The sequence below is a fragment of the Dama dama genome, chromosome 5 (assembly GCF_033118175.1).
Source record: "Dama dama isolate Ldn47 chromosome 5, ASM3311817v1, whole genome shotgun sequence".
Taxonomy (NCBI): Eukaryota; Metazoa; Chordata; class Mammalia; order Artiodactyla; family Cervidae; genus Dama; species Dama dama.
Window position 1 is genome coordinate 108,764,575 of NC_083685.1, and position 24,417 is coordinate 108,788,991.

The 24,417-nt window shown below is 55.5% G+C and overlaps 1 protein-coding gene across 1 annotated transcript in view; it reads right to left on the reverse strand.

The window, feature by feature from the left end:
• Positions 1-24,417, reverse strand: part of SRCIN1 (SRC kinase signaling inhibitor 1) — a 68,807-nt gene that overhangs the window by 12,861 nt on the left and 31,529 nt on the right. Inside the window, exons 6-21 of the mRNA XM_061140758.1 lie at positions 21,920-21,943; positions 17,671-17,866; positions 16,865-17,063; positions 16,338-16,431; positions 14,968-15,818; positions 13,659-13,751; positions 13,358-13,401; positions 12,880-13,067; positions 11,587-11,762; positions 5,173-5,303; positions 4,906-5,053; positions 4,336-4,582; positions 3,654-3,888; positions 1,679-1,833; positions 1,231-1,383; positions 586-708 (exon numbers count right to left, since the gene is read on the reverse strand). Of these exons, the coding sequence (XP_060996741.1) occupies positions 586-708; positions 1,231-1,383; positions 1,679-1,833; positions 3,654-3,888; positions 4,336-4,582; positions 4,906-5,053; positions 5,173-5,303; positions 11,587-11,762; positions 12,880-13,067; positions 13,358-13,401; positions 13,659-13,751; positions 14,968-15,818; positions 16,338-16,431; positions 16,865-17,063; positions 17,671-17,866; positions 21,920-21,943 (3,057 nt within the window). The remainder of the gene's footprint in view (positions 1-585; positions 709-1,230; positions 1,384-1,678; positions 1,834-3,653; positions 3,889-4,335; positions 4,583-4,905; positions 5,054-5,172; positions 5,304-11,586; positions 11,763-12,879; positions 13,068-13,357; positions 13,402-13,658; positions 13,752-14,967; positions 15,819-16,337; positions 16,432-16,864; positions 17,064-17,670; positions 17,867-21,919; positions 21,944-24,417) is intronic.

Genomic DNA, 24,417 nt, shown 5'->3' on the forward strand with positions numbered 1-24,417 from the left:
CCATCCCAAGCTCTCTGACCAGGTGGGGCCATGGGTTGGGGAGAGAGGCTGTAAAGGAGCCTTCCTCCTTGGGTGTCCTGGCCCCCAGCACAAGGCATAGATTCTAGGCAGAGAAACAGAGCACCCCCCTGGCACAGGCAGCCAAGTGGGGAGATGGGGGCAGGGACTAGGCAAGGCTTCAAGACAAAGTCAGGTTTTGAGCTGGGCCTAAAGTCATGTAGCAAGCAAGATCCAAACTCCAATCTTGGACCCAGACAGAACCTGGGCTTCGAGCCAGACCTAAAACTCTGGCTCTAGATCAGAATAAAATACCCAAGCCACCAGGGGCCAGGCGCGGAATCAAAGCCTGTAAGGAAATGCAGACCCAAGGGGCCACCAGATGCCAGGCTGCTGGAGTCTCGAGAAGGAAGGAAGGGTGATGCTCCTGTCCTTGGAGCGGGGAGGGGTGGTCCACGGGGTGAGGTTGTGGCAGTGGCGGGACTCGGGCACGTGACACGTGCTGGCGGGTTAGCGTGAGAAGTGAGGAGAGGAAGCGTGGAGGCACAGGCAGAGAGAGCGCGTGAGAGGAAGGGGGCAGCCCGTTACCTTCCATGTGGGGCCCGGGGCTGAGCCCCTGGGGGGCCCCAGGTCCGGGGGGGACAGCAAGGTGGGGATCGGCTGGCGGCGGGGCGTGGGGGGGAGGGGAGACACTGAGCTTCTCTCAAACACCTGGGGAGCAGAAGGTGGGGGCAGGTTTGGAGGAGGGGGCACGGGGACCGTAGCCTCACTCCTTGGCCCCTCATCGTGGCCACCGGTCACTCTGCCCTGCGATTTGTCTCTTCCCAGAGGCCCTGGTGGTGCAGGTCTCCAGCCTCTCGGGGAAGGGCGCTGAGAACACTCGAGTCTGGGGGACTTACAGCACTGGGAGGGGCTCAAGGCACACGGATGGAGGTTGTTAGAGCTTCGTTCTCAGAATACTAGGGGGTGGGGTCGCAGAGCAGAGGAGGTGTCAGGGCAGTAGGGCTATCAGAGATTGCAACAAAAAACTCAAACATGCAGGGAGGGACTTACACTCCCTCCCCCATTGTACAATGGAGAAGAAACTGGGGCAAAAAGGACAGAATCCGGAACCAGCCTCAGGGGGGAGTCGGGAATCCAGCCCCTCATCCTAGCCTGGGCACCCCACCCTGAGATCCACATGGTGGGGAAAGGGGGGGCGCCTGGCTGATGACCTGGGGACCCCTGACCCACCTCCAGCTCTGCGATGATGCGGTCCTCATCGTCCTCATCCTTGATGGCAGAGGCCATGATTGGGGGTGTGGAGGCTGGGCGGGCCACCTCGGACACAGTCCGGCGCAGCTTCACCTGGGGCTTCTGCACCTCCAGCTCCTCGGACTCGGCCTTCTGCAAGGCCCGGGCCTCATTAGACTAGGCTCTGTCTGCCTCCAGCCAGCTCACCTCTTAGGTCCTATCCCTTCCAGACTATCTCCCACCTGCCCACCCAGCTCTGCATCTGCCAGGCCCCTTCCCATGGAGGAAGCACGAGACAGAAGCAGAGTCACCACTGGCCAGCCTCCTTTCTTTCCTTCCACTTCCTCTGAGCTAGGGGATCACTTCAGAGGGTCTCCAGAGGTCCTCTCAGGCATCCCTCCCACTCAACCCCACGTACCAGTCCCCTACCCAAGGTGGGGGGTGGTACCTTGATGAAGGCCGAGTCCTTCTTGCTGGTGACCACGACCTCTCCGGTGCGCGTGGTGGTCAGGCCATGGGAGGAGGGGAAGCTCCGGCGGGGAGGGGGTGGCGGGGGTGACTTGGAGGGCTTCTCGGTGCGGTATCGGGGCACTGTCAGCTCATCTGTGGGCAGCCAAGGGGCTGGGGGTCAGAGGACCCATAACCCTGGAGTCTGTGCGCCACATCTGACTCCAAGGTTAGGGTAAACCTGGCTTCCTCCTCCAGGGAGGAGGAGAGGGGAAATCTCAAGGAAAGGACAGAGGCCCCCTCCTCCTCCTCTCCTCCCCCCCATGCAATCCAGCCCCAAGCCCTGTCACTCCTTTGCTTACAGCACTCTCATCCCTTCTACTCAAAGCCTGGTCCAGGGAACAACAGCACTGGCAGCACCTGGGAGCTTGTTGGAAATGCAGAAGCTCAGGCCCCACCCCGAGCTGCTGAGTCAGAATCCACATGCCAGCAGATCCTGGGTGATTTCACATGCACACTCAAGTTTGAGAATCGCTACTCTAATCCACCACTTTCCCGCCCACCCCTCAGCTCTGCCCTGGCACAGATCTTCATCCTTCCTCCATCAAGAGAGAGTAGTTAGTACTATTGCAAGAGTCTGACCCTGCCCACCAGGCTCTCCCTGCCCCCAGTTCTTCCTTGGGGTGGGGGCTATTTCCTGGGCAACCTGCAGAAAAGTCACTCAAGCCTGACATTCCTCGCCCTTTGATCCCCCAGTGAGTCCCCACAACCCCAAACGTCCGTGCCTGCCAACCTTTCAGCTTCAGCTCTGCTTGCTACTCTCGGGCCTGGACCCAGCTGGGCAACACCAAACACATATCTCCAGGCATTGGTACATGATGTTTCTCCCTGGAATGCCCTCTCTCACTGGCCAGGGAAATGCAAGACTCCAGTGAAAAGTCCCCTCCCATGGGAAGGACTTCCTGCCCTCTCAGGGTCTCCTGTAGAACAGCATTTAGCACCTGCCTCCTATTTCTGGTTTACACACTGGGTAAGGCCTGGGACAGATTACTTAACCACATAGAGCCTTAGTGTCCTCACCTGTAAAATGGGAATAATTACTGTGTCCACCTCCTGGACTTGTTGCAAAATTATATGAATTAATATACAGACAGCATTTGGGGTTGTTTTTTTGCTGCACAGTAAGTGCCTGATAAACACAGATGTTAGTATTATTCTCCTACTACACTTTAAGCTCCTTGAAAGTAGTCATATCCTTATCCCCAGCACCTAGCACACGTGTGCATGCATACTAAGTCACTTCAATCGTGTCTGACTCTTCGCAACCCTATGGACTGGAGCCCGCCAAGCTCCTCTAGCCACGGGATTCTCCAGGTAAGAATACTGGAGTAGGTGGCCATGCCCTTCTCCAGGGGATCTTCTCGACCCGGGGGTTGAACCTGCATCTCTTATGTCTTCCGCATTGGCAGGCGGGTTCTTTACCACTAGCGACACCTGGAAAGCCCTAGCACATAGTGGGCACTTAACAAATATACAGGTGGCAAGGATGAATAAATGAATGAGTGACAACTGCCGTTTCCTATTTGGGTTTCTGCTTCCTCTGTGAGCTCACAGGCTTGGGGAGCACAGGACCCACGTCTGCATCACTCAGTGCTGCACCCCATCTCAGCACAGCCTGGCTCCCGGGACACATGCTTGGACAAAACATGCAGGAGGACGACCCTCTGCCTGAGCTTTCTCATCCTCCCAGCGTGGTCCTCTCAGCAGTCGTGGGAAAATCCCTGGATGCAGTCCAGGACTATCCCATCCGTCTCGGTCTCCCCTGAGTGGCCAAGGGTCAGGCCAGCACCCCCCCTTCTCTAATAGCCCACCCACAAAGATTTTCACTCCCAAGCACCTCCCTCATCAACCTGAGAGTTCCTGAGGCTGGGGCTCCCCTCCTCTGGGCTCTTTGCAACCCCCTACCTGCCCCATACCTGAACCTCTCCTCCCACTGGGCTCCGTTCGGGGGGCTGCCTTCTGGCCGTGGGGGGTCTTGGGGGGCTTGTGGTCCGGGGTTGGGGCTGGGCCTGGGTGGGCCTTGCTCGCACAGTCTAGATCAGGGATGGCCTTCAGCAGCTCCGCCTGTGTCTCCTCCAGCAGCCGGTTGATATCCTTGGCGCTGTACTGGGTCAGGGCTGCCCGCTTCTCCTCCCAGTCCCGCTCGGCAGCCTTGAGAGGAGGGCCAACAGTCAGCACTGAAGCAGCTGCCCTGCTCCTGGACTTCTGGGGCCTCAGCCACACATGCAAGGAATGCAAAGGAAGCCTCCCATTTGATCCAAGCCTCGGGCTTCACTTGAGTATTACATGCCTTTGCTGTGAGCCTGGAATGCCACCTTCATAACCAAGTACTCTCAGGAGAAATTTAGACCTGCATTTAGACCTTCTATTCTATTTCATTGAGCACATAATCTTTTCTTGTGGTAACCCCGCACTGCCTTGATTATCACAGGTTTATGATATGCTTTCCTGCCTAGCAGCACTGATGTCACCCTCAGTATGCTTCTCAGATTCCCTTGTCCCCCCGGAACAAGTCCCCACGTGTCGGCACTGGCCAACATAGGTTGGTGGTGAGAATGTATGAGCCTAGATCCGGCCCCCCCATCCCGGGCCCAGCACCTCAACAGACACAGCCTTGTCCACGCTTCTCTTGCCAGGAGTGTCCAGGCCTTTGGTGGGGTTGCCCGCCTTGGGGGCTGGAGGGGCCCCCTCGGTTGGCCCACTCAGCTCGTGGAGGTTCAGCGGAGGGCTAGGGGGTGGCATTTCGAAGTCTAAGCTCTTGTTGAAGTCCGTCTCAGCCGTCATCTTCTTGGGGGACTGACTCAGGAGGTTGCTGGGGGGTGGCCACACACCCTCGTCCACTTGCCTGGGGTGGGAGAGTTGAGGGCAGCTGTGAGGTCAGCAGAGTTGTGGCTCCCTGGGCGGGAAGCCTGGCTTGGGGGAGGCGGGGTGTGAGGGGGGCTCTGGGATCTTGCAGGACAGATGGAAGGGCCTGGGGAGGGGTGACTGCATCTGGGAAATGGGAGCGCCAAGCCTGCAACATGCAAGGGGTCACAGGTCAAAGTGCTGGGTCACAGCCAGTCAGCACACCGCTGACCTCTGCAGGGAGTCAGAATAAGGAATCTGGGCCCGGTGTGTGACCCCATGGGAAATCGCAGGTCAGAGATAGGAGGTCAGGGATAGAATGACCTTCGGATCTGGGCTAGGGTGTCCGTGACCCCCCGGCACCGCTTGAGTAGCCCATCCAGGCGCTGGGGCTCCTCCTTCAGGAACTTCACCGCCTCCACCTCCACACGCAGCACTACCCGCATCTTGCTCTGCAGGCCTGGGAAGTGAGCTGAGGCGAAGGGAAGGAGTGAGCGGGAGGAGGGAGCAGCTCTGGACAGCGGGGAGGACAGGCAGTGGGGTGGGGGTGCAATGCCTTGGGTGGGGCTGGGGGGATGCCCTGAGGCTCACCCTTGAGTTCAGTCAGCGTCTCCCCGAGCTGCTTCAGCACCAGCGCCTTCTCTTCCAGCTCAGGCCCGGGCACCAGTCGGTGGTTGTGGGACACATCCCTCTGGATCTTCTCCACCGACTTCTCCAGGTCACTGCAGTCACAGAAAGACCCTTTCAGTCCCTCTGGCCCCAGCCCAGCCCCCTGAAACTGAACAGCTGGGAACAAATCAGGCCACTGGTCAGATCAAAATTAAAACCCATCCACCAGGCCACAAGCCCAAGTGAAATCAGAAAGCCAGACCTCAGAGATGAGACTTCAGAAGCACTCCATAACAGGTGCCCCAGGTCCCCGTGTTGAAGTTCTCATCTTTAGCAGCATCAGCCAGAATCTCCCTCCCTAGGACTCACACCTTCTGATTCTCATTAGCCAAGGACACAGCAGAGAAATTGGCAGCTTTTCAAAGAACTGGAGGCAGGTGTGTGTGCCCCTAAGAGCCTCTTCTTTTTTCGGGGAAGCATCCACCTTTTCTCAAATGATCCAGACACTCAGCCTCTTTCCTCAATGACAAAGCTGCTTCCTATTTTCAGATGGCTTATGCTGAGCTTGTGTCATTTTAACACCCTACATCTTTCTGAAATGTAAATCAGACCAAGTCACCACCGCCTGTGTTGAACCCGAAATGGATCCCGACATTCTGAGGCTAAAATCCAAACTCTTCAAGTGCAGCCACAAAAGGCATGGGGGCAGTAGCTGAAAACTTGGGTCTGGAGTCAGACAGATTCACATTCCAACCCACACTCTGCCTGACCCAGAAGAGATCTTGGAGAAGTTACCAGCTGTCTCCAGATCTCAGTTTCCTTATCCCCAGAAAATGGGGATGGTAAGAGTTCCTCCCTCCTGGGGCCACTATGAGGATTAAATGAGCTGAAAAGCAATTAAATGAGCTAATGCATGGGGTCAGTCCCTGGGGGCTGCCCTTAGTTTCTCTCTAGCCACTTCCACTTCCTCTCCATCTGGTTTGCTTCTGTTTCAAACCATCCAGAGTTTCTCTGAGGTCCTTGTATGTGCTGCTCTCCCTGTTGGTTGTTCTTGTTTGCCACACTAGGTCTCCACTGCCGCACGCAGGCTTAGTTGCCTTGACTAAGGATCAAACCCAGGCGCCCTGCATTGGGAGCGTGGACCTTATCCACTGGACCACCAGGAAAGTCCTTCTCCCTGGGCTTCTATAATGTCATTTCCTCTGCCCAGAACATTCCATTACCACCACCTCCCCACCCCCCGCGCACATGTGTAACTAACTCCCACTCATCCCCAGGTCCCAGTGGGAAACTCTCCCCTTACACTTGGTGTTCGGGGTCTGCTTCCTGCCTGGAGCTCCTGTTTGCTGGGCTAAGCAGCTCTAGGCGGAAAATAAGATACCCTGTCTTTCTGATTCATCTTTGATTCCCAGCACCTGGCATGGTGCCTGGAGCAGAACAGAGGCCTGGTAAGTAATTATGGAAGGAATGAATAAGTGAAAGAAGGAACTACTGCCCAGGTAGGTTATCCCAGTTCTGCACCTGAGTCACTGATATCCCTTACCCACATGCTGGACGTCACATATATTCCTGTCAAATCCCATCTGTTGGATTTCAGCTCAACAATCCAGGGAGGAACAACTTTTGAATCTCAGTTCTACCATCCAACAGATTTGCTCCCCCTCAAAGCTCTGTGTCATCAGCAAAACTTATCAGCATGCTTTATATATCTTCATCCAACTAGTGGGTGAAAAAACAGACCACACTGGAGCCAAGGCCAAAATTCTGTGAGTCAGCACTACCAGTTAAAGAGGTATCTTGTACTAAGTGCCTACAGCGTGCCAGGTGCCCATTCAGCCCCTCACTTTATCCTCACAACAAATCCTGGGAGTGGGAACCATTAGTATCCCCAGTTTACATACAAATAGTAGCTCAGAGTAAGAAATAGAGGGAAACAATAGAATGGGGAAGACTAGAGATCTCTTCAAGAAAACTGGAGATACCAAAGGAAATACCAATGGAATCAAGCAAAGATGGACACAATAAAAGACAGATACAGCAAAGACCTAACAGAAGTAAAAGAGATTAACAAGAGGTGGCAAGAATACACAGAAGAATTATACATAAAAGGTTTAAGGACCCAGATAACCATGATGGTGTGGTCACTCACCTAGAGCCAGATGCCCTGGAGTGCAAAGTCAAGTGGGTCTTAGGAAGCATTACTATGAACAAAGCTAGTGGAACAAATAGCGCCAGCTGAGCTACTTCAAATTCTAAAAGATGATGCTGTTAAAGTGCTGCACTCAATATGCCAGCAAATTTGGAAAACTCAGCAATGGCCATAGGACTGGGAAAGGTCAGTTTTCATTCTAATTCCAGAGAAAGACAATGCCAAAGAATGTTCAAACTGCTGTATGATTAAGCTCATTTCACATGCTAGCAAAGTTATGCTCAAAATCCTTCATGCTAGACTTCAACAGTACATGAACCAAGAACTTCCAGATAAAAGGTAGAGGAACCAAAGATCAAACTGCCAACATCCACTGCATCATAGAAAAAGCAAGGGAATTTAAAAAAAAAAATCTACTTCTGCTTCATTAACTACACTAAAGCCTCTGATTGTGTGGATCACAACAAACTGAAGAAAATTCTTAAAGAGATGGGAATACCAGACTACCTTACTTGTCTCCTGAGAAACATGTATGCAGGCCAAGAAGCAACAGTTAGAACTAGACATGGAACAATGGACTGGTTCAAAATTGGGAAAGGAGTATGTCAAGGCTGTATATTGTCACCCCACTTATTTAACTTACAGAGTATATATCATGTAAAATGCTGGGCTGGGTGAATCACAAGCTGGAATCAAGATTTCTGAGAGAAATAACAACAACCTCAGATATGCAGATGATACCACACTAATGGCAGAAAGTGAAGAGCCTCTTGATGAGGGTAAAAGACGACAGTGAAAAGTGAAAGTCACTCAGTCATGTTAGACTCTCTGCAACCCCATGGACTATGCATTCCATAGAATTCTTCAGGGCAGAATACTGGAGTGGGTAGCCTTTCCTTTCTCCAGAGTATCTTCCCAACCCAGGGACCAAATCCAGGTTTTCCACATTGAAGGCGAATTCTTTACCAGCTGAGCTATCAGGGAATCCCTAGATAGAGAATGAAAAAGCTGGCTTAAAACTCAACATTCAAAAAACTAAGATCATGGCACCTGGTCCCATCACTTCATGGCAAATAGATGGAGAAAAAGTGGAAACAGTGACAGACTTTATTTTCTTGGCTCCAAAATCACTGCGGATGGTGACTGCAGCCACAAAATTAAAAGATGCTTGCTCCTTGGAAGAAAAGCTATGACAAACCTAGACGGCATATTTAAAAACAGAGACATTACTTTGCCAACAAAGGTCCGTATAGTCAAAGCTATGGTTTTTCCAGTAGTCACATATGGATGTGAGAGTTGGACCATAAAGAAGGCTGAGCATGGAAGAATTGATGCTTTTGAACTGTGGTGCTGGAGAAGACTCTTGAGAGTCCTTTAGACTGCAAGGAGATCAAACCAGTCAATCCTGAAGGAAATCAGTCCTGAATATTCATTGGAAGGACTGATGCTGAAGCTGAAGCTCCAATCCTTTGGCCACCTGATGCAAAGAGTCTACTCAAAGGAAGAGGTCCTGATGCTGGGAAAGATCGAGGGCAGGAGGAGAAGGGGACAACAGAGGATGAGATGGTTGGATGGCATCACCAACTCAATGGACATGAGTTTGAGCAAACTCCGGGAGATAGTGAAAGACAGAGAAACCTGATGTGCTGCATATGGGGTCACAAAGAATCAGACACAACTTAGCAACTAAACAACAACAAGTAGCTCGGATACTAAACTACATTCCCCAGCCTCCTTTGCATGTAGAAGTGCCATTCAAATAAGGTCTAGCCAATGGAATATGAGTGGAAGTGGTACATGCTGTTTCCAGGTCTGGCTCTCTGAAGTTCTCCTATGTAAGCTTCTCCACACTCATTTCCCCTTCCTGTTGGCTGAAAGACAGTGACCCTGAGGGTAATCTTGGAAGGCACATATTGAAGACGTGCCTTATTGGAAGACACTTATTTCCGTTAGCCTGGGTCCCTGAATGACTGCATGCAGGAAAGCCACTAGGCCCCCCTTAGGCTCAGTTAGCACCTCAGTCTTCTGATCGTACAATCTGCCAAAGTTTGGGGGCTGATAACCTGAGCAGGCTCTGCAAGAAAGTCCAAACCAGCGCAAGTCTAGACATTGGGATCAGAAAGTGGTGGGGTTTTCCAGACCCAGGTTTAGTTCTGAAACAGTTGAGAGGTGAGAATCAGGGCAGAACCACAAAATGTGAGGTGGCCTAAAGCAAAATAAAGATTTTGCCCCTAGTATAAAAATTAAGAATTTCAAGATAATGACAGCAGAGCATTGAACCAAGTACGGGCCCTCACAAGCATGAGGCCCTGTGTTAATAACAGGTCACATGCCTATAAAGTTGGTGCTGGGCTGGGCTATGTTACACTCCAGAGGTCAAAGGTCTCAGTCAGCAGAGGCTGCCTCTAAGGGCAACATCTAAACAATGTGCTTGGCTAGAGCTACAGGTGAGTAAGTCAAGCTGAGTGAAGCACAGAATCAGCTGTAACTTCCGGCAAGATGCCAGGGCAAAAGGAAGGGGCAGAGTGAAGCCAAGGAAGTGGACAGAGGCTGGTAAGCTAGAGCAGGGGTATGGATGGGCCAGCAGGGCCATCCAATCCTGGGGAGGCTATGGAAACTAGGCAGAGAGGCCCCTCCTGGTCAGACCAAAGCCACTGCAGCACTGATGTGCAGCCCAGTCCAGATTCCACCCAAAAAGTCACCTTCGAAGTAGATGGAGAACCCTGCCAGAAGGAATGTATCAGTCCCCAAGCTCTCTAGAGTGAGCAGTCAGAGCAATGGGTTTGATAGCAGGGCAACGCATAGGGAGACTGGTATTCCTGGAGAACTGAGGCCCCAGGAAGCTGAGGACCAGACAATCATATGACAGGAGCATAAATACGTTCTTTCATCCTTCCTGCCTCCTCTGTACTTTTATATTTCCTTTTATTTTCCTTTAATGTCTCAGTAAAGTTCCCTTTGAAAATTCCAATCCAGTTCCTCTGTGCTGAATAAAAAAGGGGGAAAAGAGGACAGGAAAGTAAGGTAAATGGAATTCCCTGGGTGAGGGGGGATGGTAGCCATCCGTCTACTTGGAGATCTGACGGGAGCTGTCACTCAGCTTTCACACCAGGGGTGATGCAGTTGACTGCCACGCCAGCTTATTTCCAAGTGGGATGGCCCCTTCATCTCAACCACAAGGCGTCATGGGAATCTTGCCCTGTGTGTCACTGAAATGCACATGGATCTCCAGGCTGTGTGGGCCCGAGGCTGAGGAGCAGGGGTCCTTCTCAAGGAGCCCCTTGCAAATGATACAGCCAATTATGACTTTGGTGAGGAAGCTGGGCTCCTCTGAGCAGTCTTCCTTAGTTCTGAGTAGTTGACCTGTAGAAGCCAAAGCCCCTTCTGGAAAGAACTGTGAAAAGCTTAACCTTGGGCACAGGTGTCGAAGCTGAAGCACAGAGATGGGCAGAAACTGCTCTGATCACCCAACTGCTCAGAGCTGGAGCTGGAGCTCGGGCCCCTCTGCCCTGTGCCAAGAGGGAGACCAGGCGGAGGAGCAGGGTCTCTGTCTCAGACCTAGGGACTGACCAGGGAAAGCTGCAGGCGGCTGGGGCTGCTCACTCAGTGGACAGACAGCGGAAGGCAGCCTCTCCTTGCAATGGTGCCAGACAATCGAATCTTGGCCAGACAGCTATTTACTAAATTTGGATCAGAAAACTGTCTTCTGTTAACCCTTCCATGTCTAAGTCTTTGGGGGCGGGGTGTTCTCTATTCCTGGAGCCCTGTTTCAGCGGCAGTAGGATGGGAGGAGGGTTCTCCTTGGCTATATCGGGTCTAAGAGATGGTGGTGAGGGTGGCAACAGTGACCAAGCTGGCCCACCGGAACTCTACTCGAGGATCAGTATGCAAGGATCACAGGCCAGAACGAAAGCAGGCAGAGGACAGAAATGAAACCGGGCATCTGGAAACATGAGAGTAAGGCTGCAGGCCACGGGGAAGCCGGACCTTGGACCATTAGGGTGTGAGACCACAGCAAAAGCAGGCATCAAGCCAGAACAAAAGAAAATAGGACTCCCACCAGATGGTCAAAGGTTTGTGGGTCACAGAGACATCAGACCACAGAGGAGACGAAAATCAGGCTTCGGAACAGACCCACGTCACCTGGGAGTCAGAAAGAAGGGAGCTGCGCCTCCCAGTAATACCAGGTTGCGGGCCACCGAGGCCGCACTCCCAGCCCTCCCCGCAGCAGCTGCGCCCAGCCTCACTTGAGCTGCTGGGTAATGAGCTCCTCGTCGTTGAGGTAGCGCAGCCGCTCCTCCTCCACTAGGGTGCGCTGCCGCTGCAGCGGGTCCTCCTGCCGCCGCGCCGCCTCCGACACGCGCATGCTCAGCTCCGCCTCCGTGCCCTTCAGCAGCGCGCGCAGCGACTCCAGGTTCTGTAGCTGCGGGACGCAGATGGGCCGGTGGACGGGGGTGGGAGGGGATGGAGGCGCGCTGCGGGGAGAGGACTGGGAGGAGGCGGGCAGAGGACAGCCCGACCGCGGGGCGAACTCCACGGACGATACTGCTGCTCGGCTGTGGCCGTGAGCAGCAGCGAAAGGGTGGAGTGGTGGGGGGGGGGGGGGCACAGGCCGAGGATTACTTTCTGGGGAAGCATAGAGGCAAGAGGAGAATGGCTTGGGGATGGTGGAGGGAGGCAGGACTGCCAAGTTGGGCCGTGCGGAAGGTGCGGCTGCTTGGCTGTGGCAGTTAGCTGCAGCGAAGGGTCGGGGGAGGAGGACAAGGTTTCTTTCTGGGGAAATATCTTAGAGGCTGGAGAACGGGGTAGGGGATATTTGGGGGCAAGAGATGACCCTACCAGGGCCCTGCCCACCTTGGGGCTGCATGGCTGTGGCTTCGATGAAGGACTCAAGCACTGTGGTTTGACAGTTTCCTTGGCTGGGACCGGAACATAACTAACACTTGAACCTAGTTCTAAGACCGAGTGGAGGCAATGGTGGGGGGAGCCGAGATCTTACCCATTGCCCAGATGGCAACTCTCTGCCCCCTCTCCAGCCTGTCTCTACTCATTATTCTCACATGATGGGCCCCGGGGCACTCTCGAGAGGCGGGCACAGGGATGCCAGGCTCCTGACTGGTAGGACCATCTGCCAAGCAGGGCAGGCTGGGGAAGGCTGTGTGGGCTCAGGAAGGTAACGCTGAGGGGATCTGGGGGAAAGGCTTCTGCCCAAGGGAGGGGATGAGGGAAGGGAAGGGACTGGGACTGCCCTGAGGGATACTGACAGGAGGAGGGGGCTCAGTGGGGTAGGCTGGGGCTCCAGGAAGGCGGGAAGGATTCAGGGAAAGGGAAAGAGGGCCCACAGGGGGACACGGGCCAGGGGTGGTGGCTTCTTGAGGGAATAGAGATTCAGCGAGGTGACGGGAGTTCGAGGAGGGTTTCGGAGAGCAGCCCAGTAAACGGCGAGGGACTCGGGATGGGGCAGACTCTTGGGAAGGCAAGTAGGTGGGTTCTGGTAGGGCGGGGTTTGAGGGGGCGGGGCCCCGGAGGGGTGGTGGTACCTGGAGCTTTCGCAATTGCTGAAGCTGGCTGCGCAGGTCATTCGTGCTGTTTTGCAGGCCACGCAGGTGCAGCTGCATCTGCAAACGGTTGATGGCAGTGGGCTGCCCCGCAGGGGTGCTGCTGGCCGGAGGCGGGGGTGGGCCGGACACTGGGGTGGCCCCGCTGCTCCGGCTGCCTGACCCACAGGCTGCAGACAGGGACCACAAAGATGGGAGAAAGGGAATGAATAGTGAGCTGGGAGAGATCTGGGTAAGATCTTCCCGACTCGTGGCCCCACACAGTAGCCAGGGAGAAGCGTAGCTCTGGCTCCCTGCCCCAACCAGTGGTCAGCGTTTCTGAGGGGAGACATCTTGGGCTAAGGTGACTACTCATTTACCCATTGAAGCCTGGTGATGTAGCCCCTTTACAGACTAGGAAAAGACCAGAGAGGCTAAGACAGGGCAAGGACCTCTGGGGGAGGAAGAAAGGGTCACTCACGTGCTGAGGGGGTGGCTGCTCCATTGGAGCCTTCAATCTTCTCACTGTGGTACAGGGAAAAGATAGCCATCACGGGGTCCAGGCTGGCCCCAGACTGTCAAAGCTGGGTGAGACTTTAACGTAAACTCTTCCAGTCCCCTGGTCTCAGGATGGAGTCCGCGAGAAGGGAAGGGATTCACCCAGGGCACCATGATGAGAAATGGGCAGAGCTGAGCCCAGGGCCTTTCCCTTGCTGCTTACTTTCCCTTCCTCTTGCCCCAACCACAGGCCTTTGGCAGTGGTGTTGGGAAAAGAACCTCACCTGGGGGTCTCAGGCTCCGAACCTCTCAGTAGGGCACTCTGCACCAGGCCTGTGAGGCTGGCAATTTGCTTCTCCATGGCCTCCATGCGCTCCCTAGGGAAGACAGTGGCCTTGATCAACCCCATCTCTGGTCATGGGGTCCCTCCTGCCCAGCCCCCCTCTCCTAGGATTGATAATTAGAGGAAAACCATTTCCTCCTCAGCCACCAGCACACAGACCATTCAAAGGGCCTCAACACCTAAGGATCAAGTCCACAGCCCTCCCACACACCTAACATTGGAAATGCCCTTCCCCATTTGACAGTCTGGAGAAGGAAATGGCAACCCACTCTAGTGTTCTTGCCTGAAGAATCCCAGGGACAGAGGAGCCTGGTGGGCTGCCATCTATGGGGTCACACAGAGTCGGACACGACTGAAGCGACTTAGCAGCAGCAGCAGCATTTAACAGTCAGACTCATCTCTCATCACTAGCTCCCTAATGGGTCTCACCCAGGCCCTCTCTAGACCTCTGCACATATATTCCCCCTGCTAGGCATGCCTTTCTCCCTACCTCTTTTCTGAAGCCATCCCAGAGTCCCCAACTGCCTTGAGGAATACACCCTCCCAAGGGAAGAACAAGTTTGTTTGTTTGTTTTTAACTGTGTCTCCCCCACTAGACAGGGCAGGAGCTGGGTTTGCCCAACTTGGCATAAACAGTGCCCATTGCAGTGCCTGGCACACAGGCCACAAGAAAGCTATGTGAATGAATCATTTCTCCTCACCTCTCATCAGTGCTGCTTGAGGCCAGAGGAGGGCAGGTGCCATGATTACCTCCTCCAGCCTTGCACCCTTAGCAAGGAGCTGGGTGATAGGCACGAGTTCCCCAACTCGGAGGCTACTTAAAGAAATGTACCTCTTTCATCCCCACTTCTTACAATCACCCCCTCCCCAGTGGATTTCAGCCGGCCTTGTGCTGGACAGCTCTCATGGCGGCACATTTTGTGCCCGAGCAGGAAAGGCATTAAAGAAAGAGTTCTGTCTTAGCCTCAACTCTAGTTGAGGAAACTAAAGCTCAGGGACCAGCTGCAAACCCAGGTCTCCAGGCCCCTTGTCTGGGGCTCTCTCATCCATCCCTTGGGGCTTGCAGATGAAATGTCTGTCCAGTGCCTGCCCTGCCACGGCCAAGATAACCCTGGTGACCCCTCAAGGATACTCCGGGTCTAAAAGGACTCCCGGGTCTCAGAGTCCAGGACACAGCCTGCCACGGACTCTGCCGCGTCCCCTCTAACCCACCGCACCCGCGTAGCCCCGAGCCTCGCCAGCTTCCTCACCTGGTTTCCGTGTCCTTGGCTGGCACAGGCGGCCCGAATCCAACGAGCGGGCGCTCCCCAGGCCCGGGGAAGAGCTCGGAAGGGGGCGCTCCGGCCGTCGAGGAGCCCCCGGTGCTGCGGGTCTTGCCTCCGGGGCTCTCGGCGAAGACCGACGAGGAGCCCGAGTCTTTGCGGAAGGACTGGCGCACCGGCGAGCCGCGGCTGGGCGGCCCCGAGTAGGGGCTGTGTGGCGGCGGGGGCCCGCCCGGGGGCGCGGTCACGTCGGCCAGCTTCTGCGGCGACGAGGGCGGCAGGCGGAAGCCGTAGCCGTCGCCGTAGAGCGGGCCGCCGCCCGCCGCCTTGTACAGCGAGTCCTCCAGGTCGGACTGCAGCGCGGCGGCCGAGTAGGTGCTGAGCGAGCGCACCGAGCCGCGCTTGTACAGGCCACCGGCGCCCGGGTAGGCGAACGGGTCCCCGGCGGCCGCCGCCAGGCTCAGGCGGCCCTCGTGGAGCAGCCCGTAGGGGTCGGCGTAGAGGCCCTCGCCCTTCACCAGCACCATGCCGCCCGCCTTGCCCGCCAGGTCCTCGTCCGGCTTCACATCGCGCCGCTCCAGGATGGCGCTGGGGCTCGGGCTAACGCCCGGGGCGGCGGGGGCGCCTCCCAGCCGCTCAGCCGCGTGGTGCACCGGGCTGCCGGCGTAGGAGGGCGGGCGCCCCCCGGCGTATGAGAGGCGCGAGCGCGACGGCGAGCCCGACGGCAGTCCTGATGGTAGCCCCGGCGGCGGAGAGCCTGAGGCCAGGTGTGGCGCTGGCGACAGGTTGTTGAGGCGCCGCGTGGGCGACGACTCCCGCGACGCATACACCATCTCTCTCTGTGCAGAAGACAATCCCGGAACCCCACAAGCCGGTCACAAAGGGGATCCCTTGCCTCCTGCTTAAGGAGCCAGCAGCTCCCCCGACCCCGTGACGCTGAGGAAGTCCCTTCTGTTCTCTGCCTCCCCACCCTCCTGCTGCATCTTCGACCCCTTTCCCGTCAGGGCTCCCAGGACGGAGGAAGAAGTGGCAGAGGGCCAGGCACCAGAGAGGGGAGAAACCTCCAGCCCACCCCATGGTGGGGGATGGAAAGCCAAGAAGGAAGGGGCGGTTCCTGAGAGCGGTCTCCTAGGATATTTAGAGGCAGGTTTGAGAAATCCTGATCTGACCAGAGGGAAAAGTAGCAGATGAGGGGAGGGACACCTCCAGGATCCACAATTAACGAAGGCCATCCTCTGCTTCAGCCTCCACGTTCCCTTCTCCAAAGCTGGCCCTGGTCCCTGGTGACAAGTGGCTAGACTCTGCTCCTGGACCCATCTGCCCAACCGCCCCCATGCCCTGGGCCTCCTCAGCCATACCCGAAGGTCCCCGTTGGTGAGGTGTGAGCCAGGGAAAGCGGCGTAGAGTGGCTCCTTCCTATAGATCTTGATGATACTGCGATCCTGGATGTCCCTGGGGGGAGGAAGGGGTGCAGAGGGTCACCATCCCCCAGCCCTGCGATGAGAGGGGGCACCTCCAGGCAAAGGGGAGAGGGGTGGCAAGAGGGGCCGCGAGGTCCAACCCCTTAACTCCTTGCTTAGTGAATCTCAGGCTGCCTGCCACCAACACACAACCAGCATCTTCTACCCGTTTACCTCGGCCTCACGAACTATTTTCAGTTTGGCTCAAGCCAAGGTCAATCAGCAGGGGTATCGGATGAATTAAAGGGGAGGCGGTGGGGCCGAGATGACCGAAGAAGGGGGCGGGGCGGTAGGGCTCCGGGAGGAGAGGGGGAAAGGGCTGAGGCTAGGTGAGGAGGAGGCTGGGGAATGACCTGTGGCTTCGAGCCCCCCTCGGAGGAGGTGTATCGGGGAGCCCACCCCATTCCCCCCGGGGCCACGCCCACCGGACGTCCTCCAGCTCGTAGAAGACGTTGCGAGCCTCATCTTTGATAAGGATGGCTGTGTTGGGCGACTTCAGCATGCCCATGGTGAGCTTCTGCGGGAACATGTGCGCGATGAGTGCGTGCAGCGTGTCCAGGCTGCTAACCTCGTGCGTGATATGCACGCGCCGAGTCTCCTCCCCGAACTGCAGGAACAGCACCCCTGCAAAGGAGACGCCACCCTTGGTGTCGGGGCCGCCACTGCCACCACGCCGGCGGCTCGGGGAGCCTTCGGGAGTCGCGCTGGTCCCGCAGAGGCAGGGTCTGAGGCCGGACGCCGCCCCGGAGTGCAGGTGCACCCAGGCACTCCTCATGCTGCCGGCCTCTCAAGGCACCTCCCCGACCCCAGGCACGTTGGCGTCCGAACGAGGAAATGGAATTGCGGGCCGGAGCAGTTGGGGCAAAACTGAGAGTGAGCGGGAGAGATGAGGGAAGCGGGGAATGAAGGAAAGGGGGGCTGCTGAAGGGGGTGGGAGAGGGGAGGCTTAGAAAGGGAGAGAGGGACAGGGAAGGGGGTGCGGAGGGAGACAGAAGTGAGGGAAGAGAGGTGGAGAAGCCTGGTAAGAGAGCTATGAGGAGGGAGAAGCCCTGAGGGGAGGAGATTGGAGGCGGAGGGGTGGGCGGGAAGATGGGATGGGGGAGGGGAGCCAGAGTCTTCCTAGAAAGGTGCGTGAGGAGAGATGAAGCGGTCAAGGGGAGGGAGAGGATGCCGGGACGAGCAGACCAGAGGGAGGAGCCAGTGGCCAGGAGGGAAGATGGACAGACAGTACCTGGTGAGCGCAGCTTGGTCTGGCTGGCTGAGCGGGAGAGGGGTAGGCTCTGTCGGAAGCGGTTCATCCTACTGAAGCCTAGGGGGAGCTCGGCCTCTGACATGGTCTCCAGTGACTCGGCCGAGGCGTACGACAGCTTGGCCGCCTGGTCTGCCAGCCCAGGCTGGGCTCCCTGAGTGTGGCGTGAGCTGCGGGTCTGCAGGGATGGGGGCGGGGTGGCGAGAGGAACCAGGCATCAGCCCCTTTGCTCTGCCCCCTGCCCCCATCCAGGCCTGGGGAGCCCCAGCCAGCCAGCGAGACACACACACACACACACACACACACACACACATACACACACACACACACACACGAGGGTCTCCTGGATTTCAGACTTGTTGTGTGGCTGCAGGAGAGTTCCCCAACCACTTGGGGCCTTGGTCTCCCCAGGACACCCAGCAGGTAAGGACTGGGCAGAGGACTCAGGCACCCTGGGAAGCCAGACAAGAAACCATCTGAGCGGGGAGCCATGGGCACGCCTGCTATTTTAAGCTTCCAAAGAACAACAACAACACAAATTTGTCACCGAGGTGAGCAGCAGAATCGTTGAGCAAATTGGGGCATTAGTTCCAGACATTAATTAAGCGGCGGTTTTGTGAGTGATGAATTTATCCTTCGTGGAGTTCAGCGGGTTGGGATGGGGGTGGGAAACAGGGTCCAGGAAGAAAACAGAGAGCTAGGGACCCCGGGATCCCAGTTCTTGGAGGCATGGCCCCTCACAGAACTGGGCACAATGTCCTGGACCTAGGGTGACTGGAAGAACCACCCCAAAACCTCCCAAACCAGTTGGATGCCAGTTTCAAACAGACTACCTGCCTAGTACATGCAGTGCACATGCTCAGACCACACAAGCACATGGCCTAAGTGCCAGGCCTTAGCCCCTTCCTGCATGGCACATGCTGCCACATGGCCAACGTGCCTGGCTAGCGGCCCAGAAAGGCCTCCTCCAGCTCATCACAGCAGCCCTTGTCCTGAAGCTACAGTCGAGGGTGATATCTGCCTGGGGCTAGGGAAGGGTGTCACCCAATGACCATCCTCTGCCCCAGGGACAGTTCGATTACCCTCTCTCTAGGAGAGGGGACACCCTGATTTCAATTGCACTTCAAGAACCTACTTTTGGCGGAAGGGCTGGAGCTCTCATTCAGCCACAGCTCCTTCCAGTCTGCCCCAGCTCCTCCCCTCAAACCTTGTTGCTGTCAGAAACAACGGTGACTCGGCCGAGTCACTGAGTGAGAAACACTCAGTTTCTCATTTATTTAAGGGTGAAAGATAATGAATCAGATCTACATCATTCTGTTATGCAACATTATATATATATGAGATGTATCACATATACATGTTATCAAGAAAAAGATCATGTTGCCCAGTTGTATTTTTTTTATAAAATAAATTACCTAGTTTAATAACCACAAATCATTCAAAACCATTAACATTGGTTATCTTGGGGCTGAAACACACCTTTCTCTTTACTTTATACATTGCCTGGCTGTTTGAACTTTATACAATCAGAATATATAATTTTTATATTTTTTGTTTTTTATAATGCTAGTGTCTTTTAAAAATATTTATGTATTTATTTGACTGAGTTGGGTCTTTGCAGCATCGGGGATCTCTCATTGCAGCGCTTGGAGCTCTCTAGTTACAGCTCTTGGGCTTAGTAGTTGTGGCACGCCCGCTTGCTTGCCCTGCAGCAGCCCGCTTGCTTGCCCTGCAGCAGGTGGGATCTTAGCTCCCCAACCAGGGATCAGACCTGCGTCCCCTGCAATGGAAGGTGGATTCTCAACCACTGAAGTACCAGGGAAGTCCTCATTTTTATAATTAAAAAAACAAACAAACAGTAAAAGTATCTCTAAAAAGGAATTATTCTCCTCCTCAGCTCCCTCCTTCCCTAAATCCTGATTAACCCCTAATTAATCTCCATCTTCCTGTTAACTCAATTTAATGTTCCAATCGGATTAGCACTCTCAAAAGAGAAAGCATCTTCTTCTGATGAGCAATGTTCCCAGCTGTCCCCAAAGTGGCTTCAGAGCTTCAGGATGCTGCAGATCAGATTTAAGGACATCGGTGGGCATCCAGCTTTGAGCATAATGCTTTGATCAGTGGGTGGGCGTGGGTCTGGGAAGGAGGGAGGCTGCATAGGAACTGGGCCCACTTGGGGGATGCCTGGGCCCAGACTTTGGAGCCTGCAGTTCAGTTCTAGGCTGATCACCAGGGCCGGCCTGTGCCCCTCTCTTTCCTCACAGTGTGGCGAACCAGGCCTGGCCTGGTGGTCATGAGGTTGCCAGGCAACTGGAAGGTCAGTGGTTGCCAGGCTAGTGTGGATGAGGGGCTACAGAATTCAGGCAAGATGAGGCAGCTAGTGGGGATGAAGAGTAGGGGGTGGCCACATCACCTCAGGGGGACACAAATGAGTTGCCAATAAGAAGATGGAACAGGAGCCAGAATGAAGGGGACTAGGGATCCTAGGGACTGAGGAGGCAGCCCCTTGCCCAGGGAACCCTGGGAGAAGACACACCACATTCCCTGCCCCACCAGTTCCAGTCTCCATCCTGGTCTTCTGGGTTCTTATTCCATTCTCACAGCCTTTGTAGAAAACCCTCTTGAGAAGAGAGAAAGCGCAATAGCGCTTCTCTCCAGCCCTGAGCTGGGACAATAGAGCAGAGAAAAAGCAAGACATCCAGAAGGATTTCCTGACTACAAGGGAGATGGGAAGAGAACAAAATAGTAATTCAAACAGAGCTCCGCAAAGATAGGAAAGGGCTTCCCAAAGATGGGAAGCAGTGAGCACTGGTCCCCGCAGATGCTCCAGGGAGGAACTGATGACTCCTAGTCAGACATCAGACAGAGGGAACTTTGAGTATGGGTGGTCAGACTAGGGCCTGAGGTTCCCAAAGGCTGTCCACAGATGGGGGCAGAATCACTTGGAGCTTTTAAAAACACTCTCTCCAGGGCTCACATTCACTGAATCTGAATCTCTGGAGGTGAGAGCCTGGGGTTCAAGGTTTTTGACAGGTTCCCAAGGTGATTCTGAGTGGAGAATCATGTCAGCATCCATGATGCTAACAGCTAACGAGGTAAGGCTCCCATGGGCCAGGCATTGTATTTAGGACATGCAGTCTCTTGTCCCTTCACTTTACATCAACTCTATGACATAGATACTGCTCCATTTTATGGAAGAGAAACCAAGGCTCAGGGAATTTATATAACTTGCCCAGGTCACTCAGCTAGTTAGTAGCAGACTGGAATTCACCACCCGGCAGTTAGGCCCTCAGCCACATGCATTGAACCACTATGCGCAACTGCTTCCTACAAAAAGCCTATAATGCCTGACACCACGAATCTACAATTCTGTGGTTCTCTGATTCAAGAACTTCTCTTTGGGAGGATGCATGCAAACAAGATGTTTGGAGCAAGATGGCACTGGGGGAGTCTGGAATGTATGCCTCCCACCCCCTGTCATGATGCCCAGGATTTGAGGAACCGGGGACTCCAGGATGCAAGCAGCAGGCTAACGTGGTTTAGTTGTAACTCTGGTGCCAAAGAAGATGGGGAGGTCCCAGAGTGTGCTCCCCCAGGGGTCAGAAGGATGTCCTTGGAGGACACAGACGGATCTCCAGCTGTGGATGGTCCGAACTCTCCAGAGGAGGCAGGAGAGCACCATCCTTGAGCTCAGCCCTCCACTTGGGCAACAGGTTTGGGGGGTGCAGGGCTGTGAGTCTCTTGCCTGGCATGACCAGCTCTTTCCATAGTGGAAAGTAAGAAAAGGATGAGGGACCTATTGTAGTCACGGGGCCTCCCGTCTGGAGAGGCCTTCCTCCTCCAGATTTGGAAAATGAAGTCTGAGTTCAGAGAACAAGGCCCTCAATAAGATCATGGGATCCGAGTCCCTCCCTCTGAGCCAGCTGTCTTTCCAAGCAGGGGGAAATGCCTCTCTCATTCCCAAATGCCCTTGTGTCTCAGGGTAAGCCTGAGCATCCCCCACCCAGATTCCCAGTAGGGGTGGCCCAAACTGCCACACTGGCTCCACAAGCTCCTGGCAGGCGAACCCAGGCTCTCTCAAAGCAGCAGCCCCAGCCTGCAGCCCCAAGGCCCACCGCCCACACCAGATGGTCCCCTGCAGACGCACACCCCTGTGCAAAGCATGTGCAGGGAGGGGTGAGGGCGGGACAGCACATGCAGTTGTCACAGAAGCAGAAGCACCACCACTGACCTTGAAACTCCAGTAGTTTGGCTGCTGATGGAAACAAGAGAAGAGATGGTTATGTGGGGGCTGGGAGGGGAGACTAGGGCCAGGGGTAGGTTAGAGACCCTTGGCGCTCAGCATTCAGCCCTGGGCCCTCCACCCTCCCAGGAACGGGAAGGAAGCCATGCCTGGTACATCCCACTCTCTATGGAGACCGGGGATGGCCCTGAACAGGCTCCAGGCCTGCTAGCGGGGGAGGGGAGAGCCGTTCCAGATGTTTCTAAGTCACGCAATCTAGTCACAGTAACAGTCCTCAGAGAGTTACAGGCAGGAAAAGACGCAGATGACCATGATATGAGAACATGTGAGATGCTGGCAGAGATGAATCAGAGCTGCGGGGTGAGAGAAATGGCATCTGGTTGTGTCAGCTGAGGGAAACTTCCCGAAAGAGGTGGCATTGGAGCTGGGCATAAACAAATGAGCAGCTGGAGGTTGTGAGGAAGAGCATGGGCAGAGGGCCTGGGGCAGGCATGTGCTGGGTGCGTTGAGGGGACAGTCCAGTTGGTTGGGGCAGAGCCTGGGAAAGTAGCATATTAAGCTGCGAAGGGACTGGGGCTAGAGGGCACCCTTAAATGCTGAGCGAAAAAATTTAGACTTAACTAAACGAGGTGGACAAGCAGAAAGCATTTGAGTGAAACCAGGTGGGATGGGAAGTGGACCACAGGAAGGCTGACGGGGCAGGGAGTGGAAGAGGGAGGCAGGGAGCCAAGGCCAGGGCAAGCAGGCCTGTGTGACATGATGGACCCAGGTTTCAGGGAAAGTGGACAGATGCCCGTCACCCCACAGCCCTGGGCAATGGATGGGAAGCCACGGGCAGCAAGGGATCGTTGGCGATGTCCTGTGGGTGGACAGATGAGAGAGTAGGGCTCCTTGCTCCCCCAGAATGGGCGTGTTGGGCTTCTCCTCATTCACAATAACCTAGAGTCACCCTGCCTTCTCCGGATACCAGAAGGCCCCTCCAGATGGCTAAGGACAGGGAGGAATGGCCCGGAGGCTAGGCTGGTTCTTGGCAAAGCTGAGGGCACCCTGCTGACCGGTGCCAGCCTCAGCAGGGAGACAGAGGCAGCAGATGGCCTGACCCTGGGGTGCCTGGCACCAGCAGATGAGATTCCCTAGGCCTCAGAGCCGCTGGCAGAGGAGAGGGACACCAAGGCTCCCTGATGGCAGAGGGCACCTCAGTGGGGTGTCCTGTGGATCTGAACACTTCATGGCAGGGAGGAGCTGGAGAGGGATTCTGCTGGGAGGAGGCTTCAGACCTTTAGGGTGGGAATGATGCCACTAGGGCTGGGATGAAGAGGGTTACTCACCAGGACCATCCCATTTGGGTCACAGCCCTACCCCTCCCCCTAGCATTGCCTCCAAGAGATGCAAAAAAATAATCACATGCCTGGCAGAGGAAGGGGACAAGGAAGTCTGTGCCCTCGCCAGTAACTAGAACCATCTATGGACACATTCCACCCATGGGTGCTGAGTGGAGTCGGGGGCAAGGGGCTGGAATAGCAGGCTCTAGCCACAGCTGCCCGTGGCCTGGGGAAGGGAAGGGGGAGCAGAGGAAGTGGACATGTGATCGAGGTTGGGGCGGGGAGACAGAGCCAGGCAGAGGGCAGGGGAAGGTTTATGATGAGAGTCATGTCTGCAGCCCCAGTGGTGATGGACGGCTCTGCAGAGAAGGCCGCCGTCCCTCATTCAGCTGCACGGCCCCGGTGTGCACACAGACCACCCACAGAGCTGTGTACAGACTCTTAGACAACCTCCCATGAGAACCTCACCACAAACACACCCAGAGCAACAGACACACCCACAAAGGGACAAGAAACACTCGGAGAAGAGCCGGCCACAGTCTGAAACACAGAAACTCAGACGGAGATATCCATAGGTGGACCAACCCCAACCATACAAACATGCACAGCCTATTCCCACCCCCACCCCGCACCAGACACTGATCTGCTCACACACACTTCTACAAGCAGAATCACAGAGGCACCCCCCCACCCCAGCCCTAGCCCCTAGGAAGTCACGGAAACACATAGAGACAGGGATGCCCATTCACACATATGCATATACATACACAACAACTGCAGAGACACACAAAGCCACACACACACACATACTATGCACACACACAAAGAGAGAGTCGCATGCCTCCCTCCCCCCACTAGCCGGGTCACGGTGCCTCTGGCCACCTCAGCCACTGTACCAGGCCTGTGATGTCCCAGACGTCATGTGTCAGGTAGGACAATCATGTGTCCTGATTCAAAAGAAGCAGGAAATGCCCCTCCCCCACCCAGCCCCAAAAGTCAACACACCAGGCTCAGTATGTGACTGGTGCCCACCTCACATCTCTGGGAGCGGAAGAGGGATGGGTCCCGGCTGCAGCCATGCTAGGTGGGCCCCCAACATGGGCCTGCCTCAGGCAACACTAGGCACATCCCTGGGGCACTCAGACCTGGAGAGATCACCAGCTG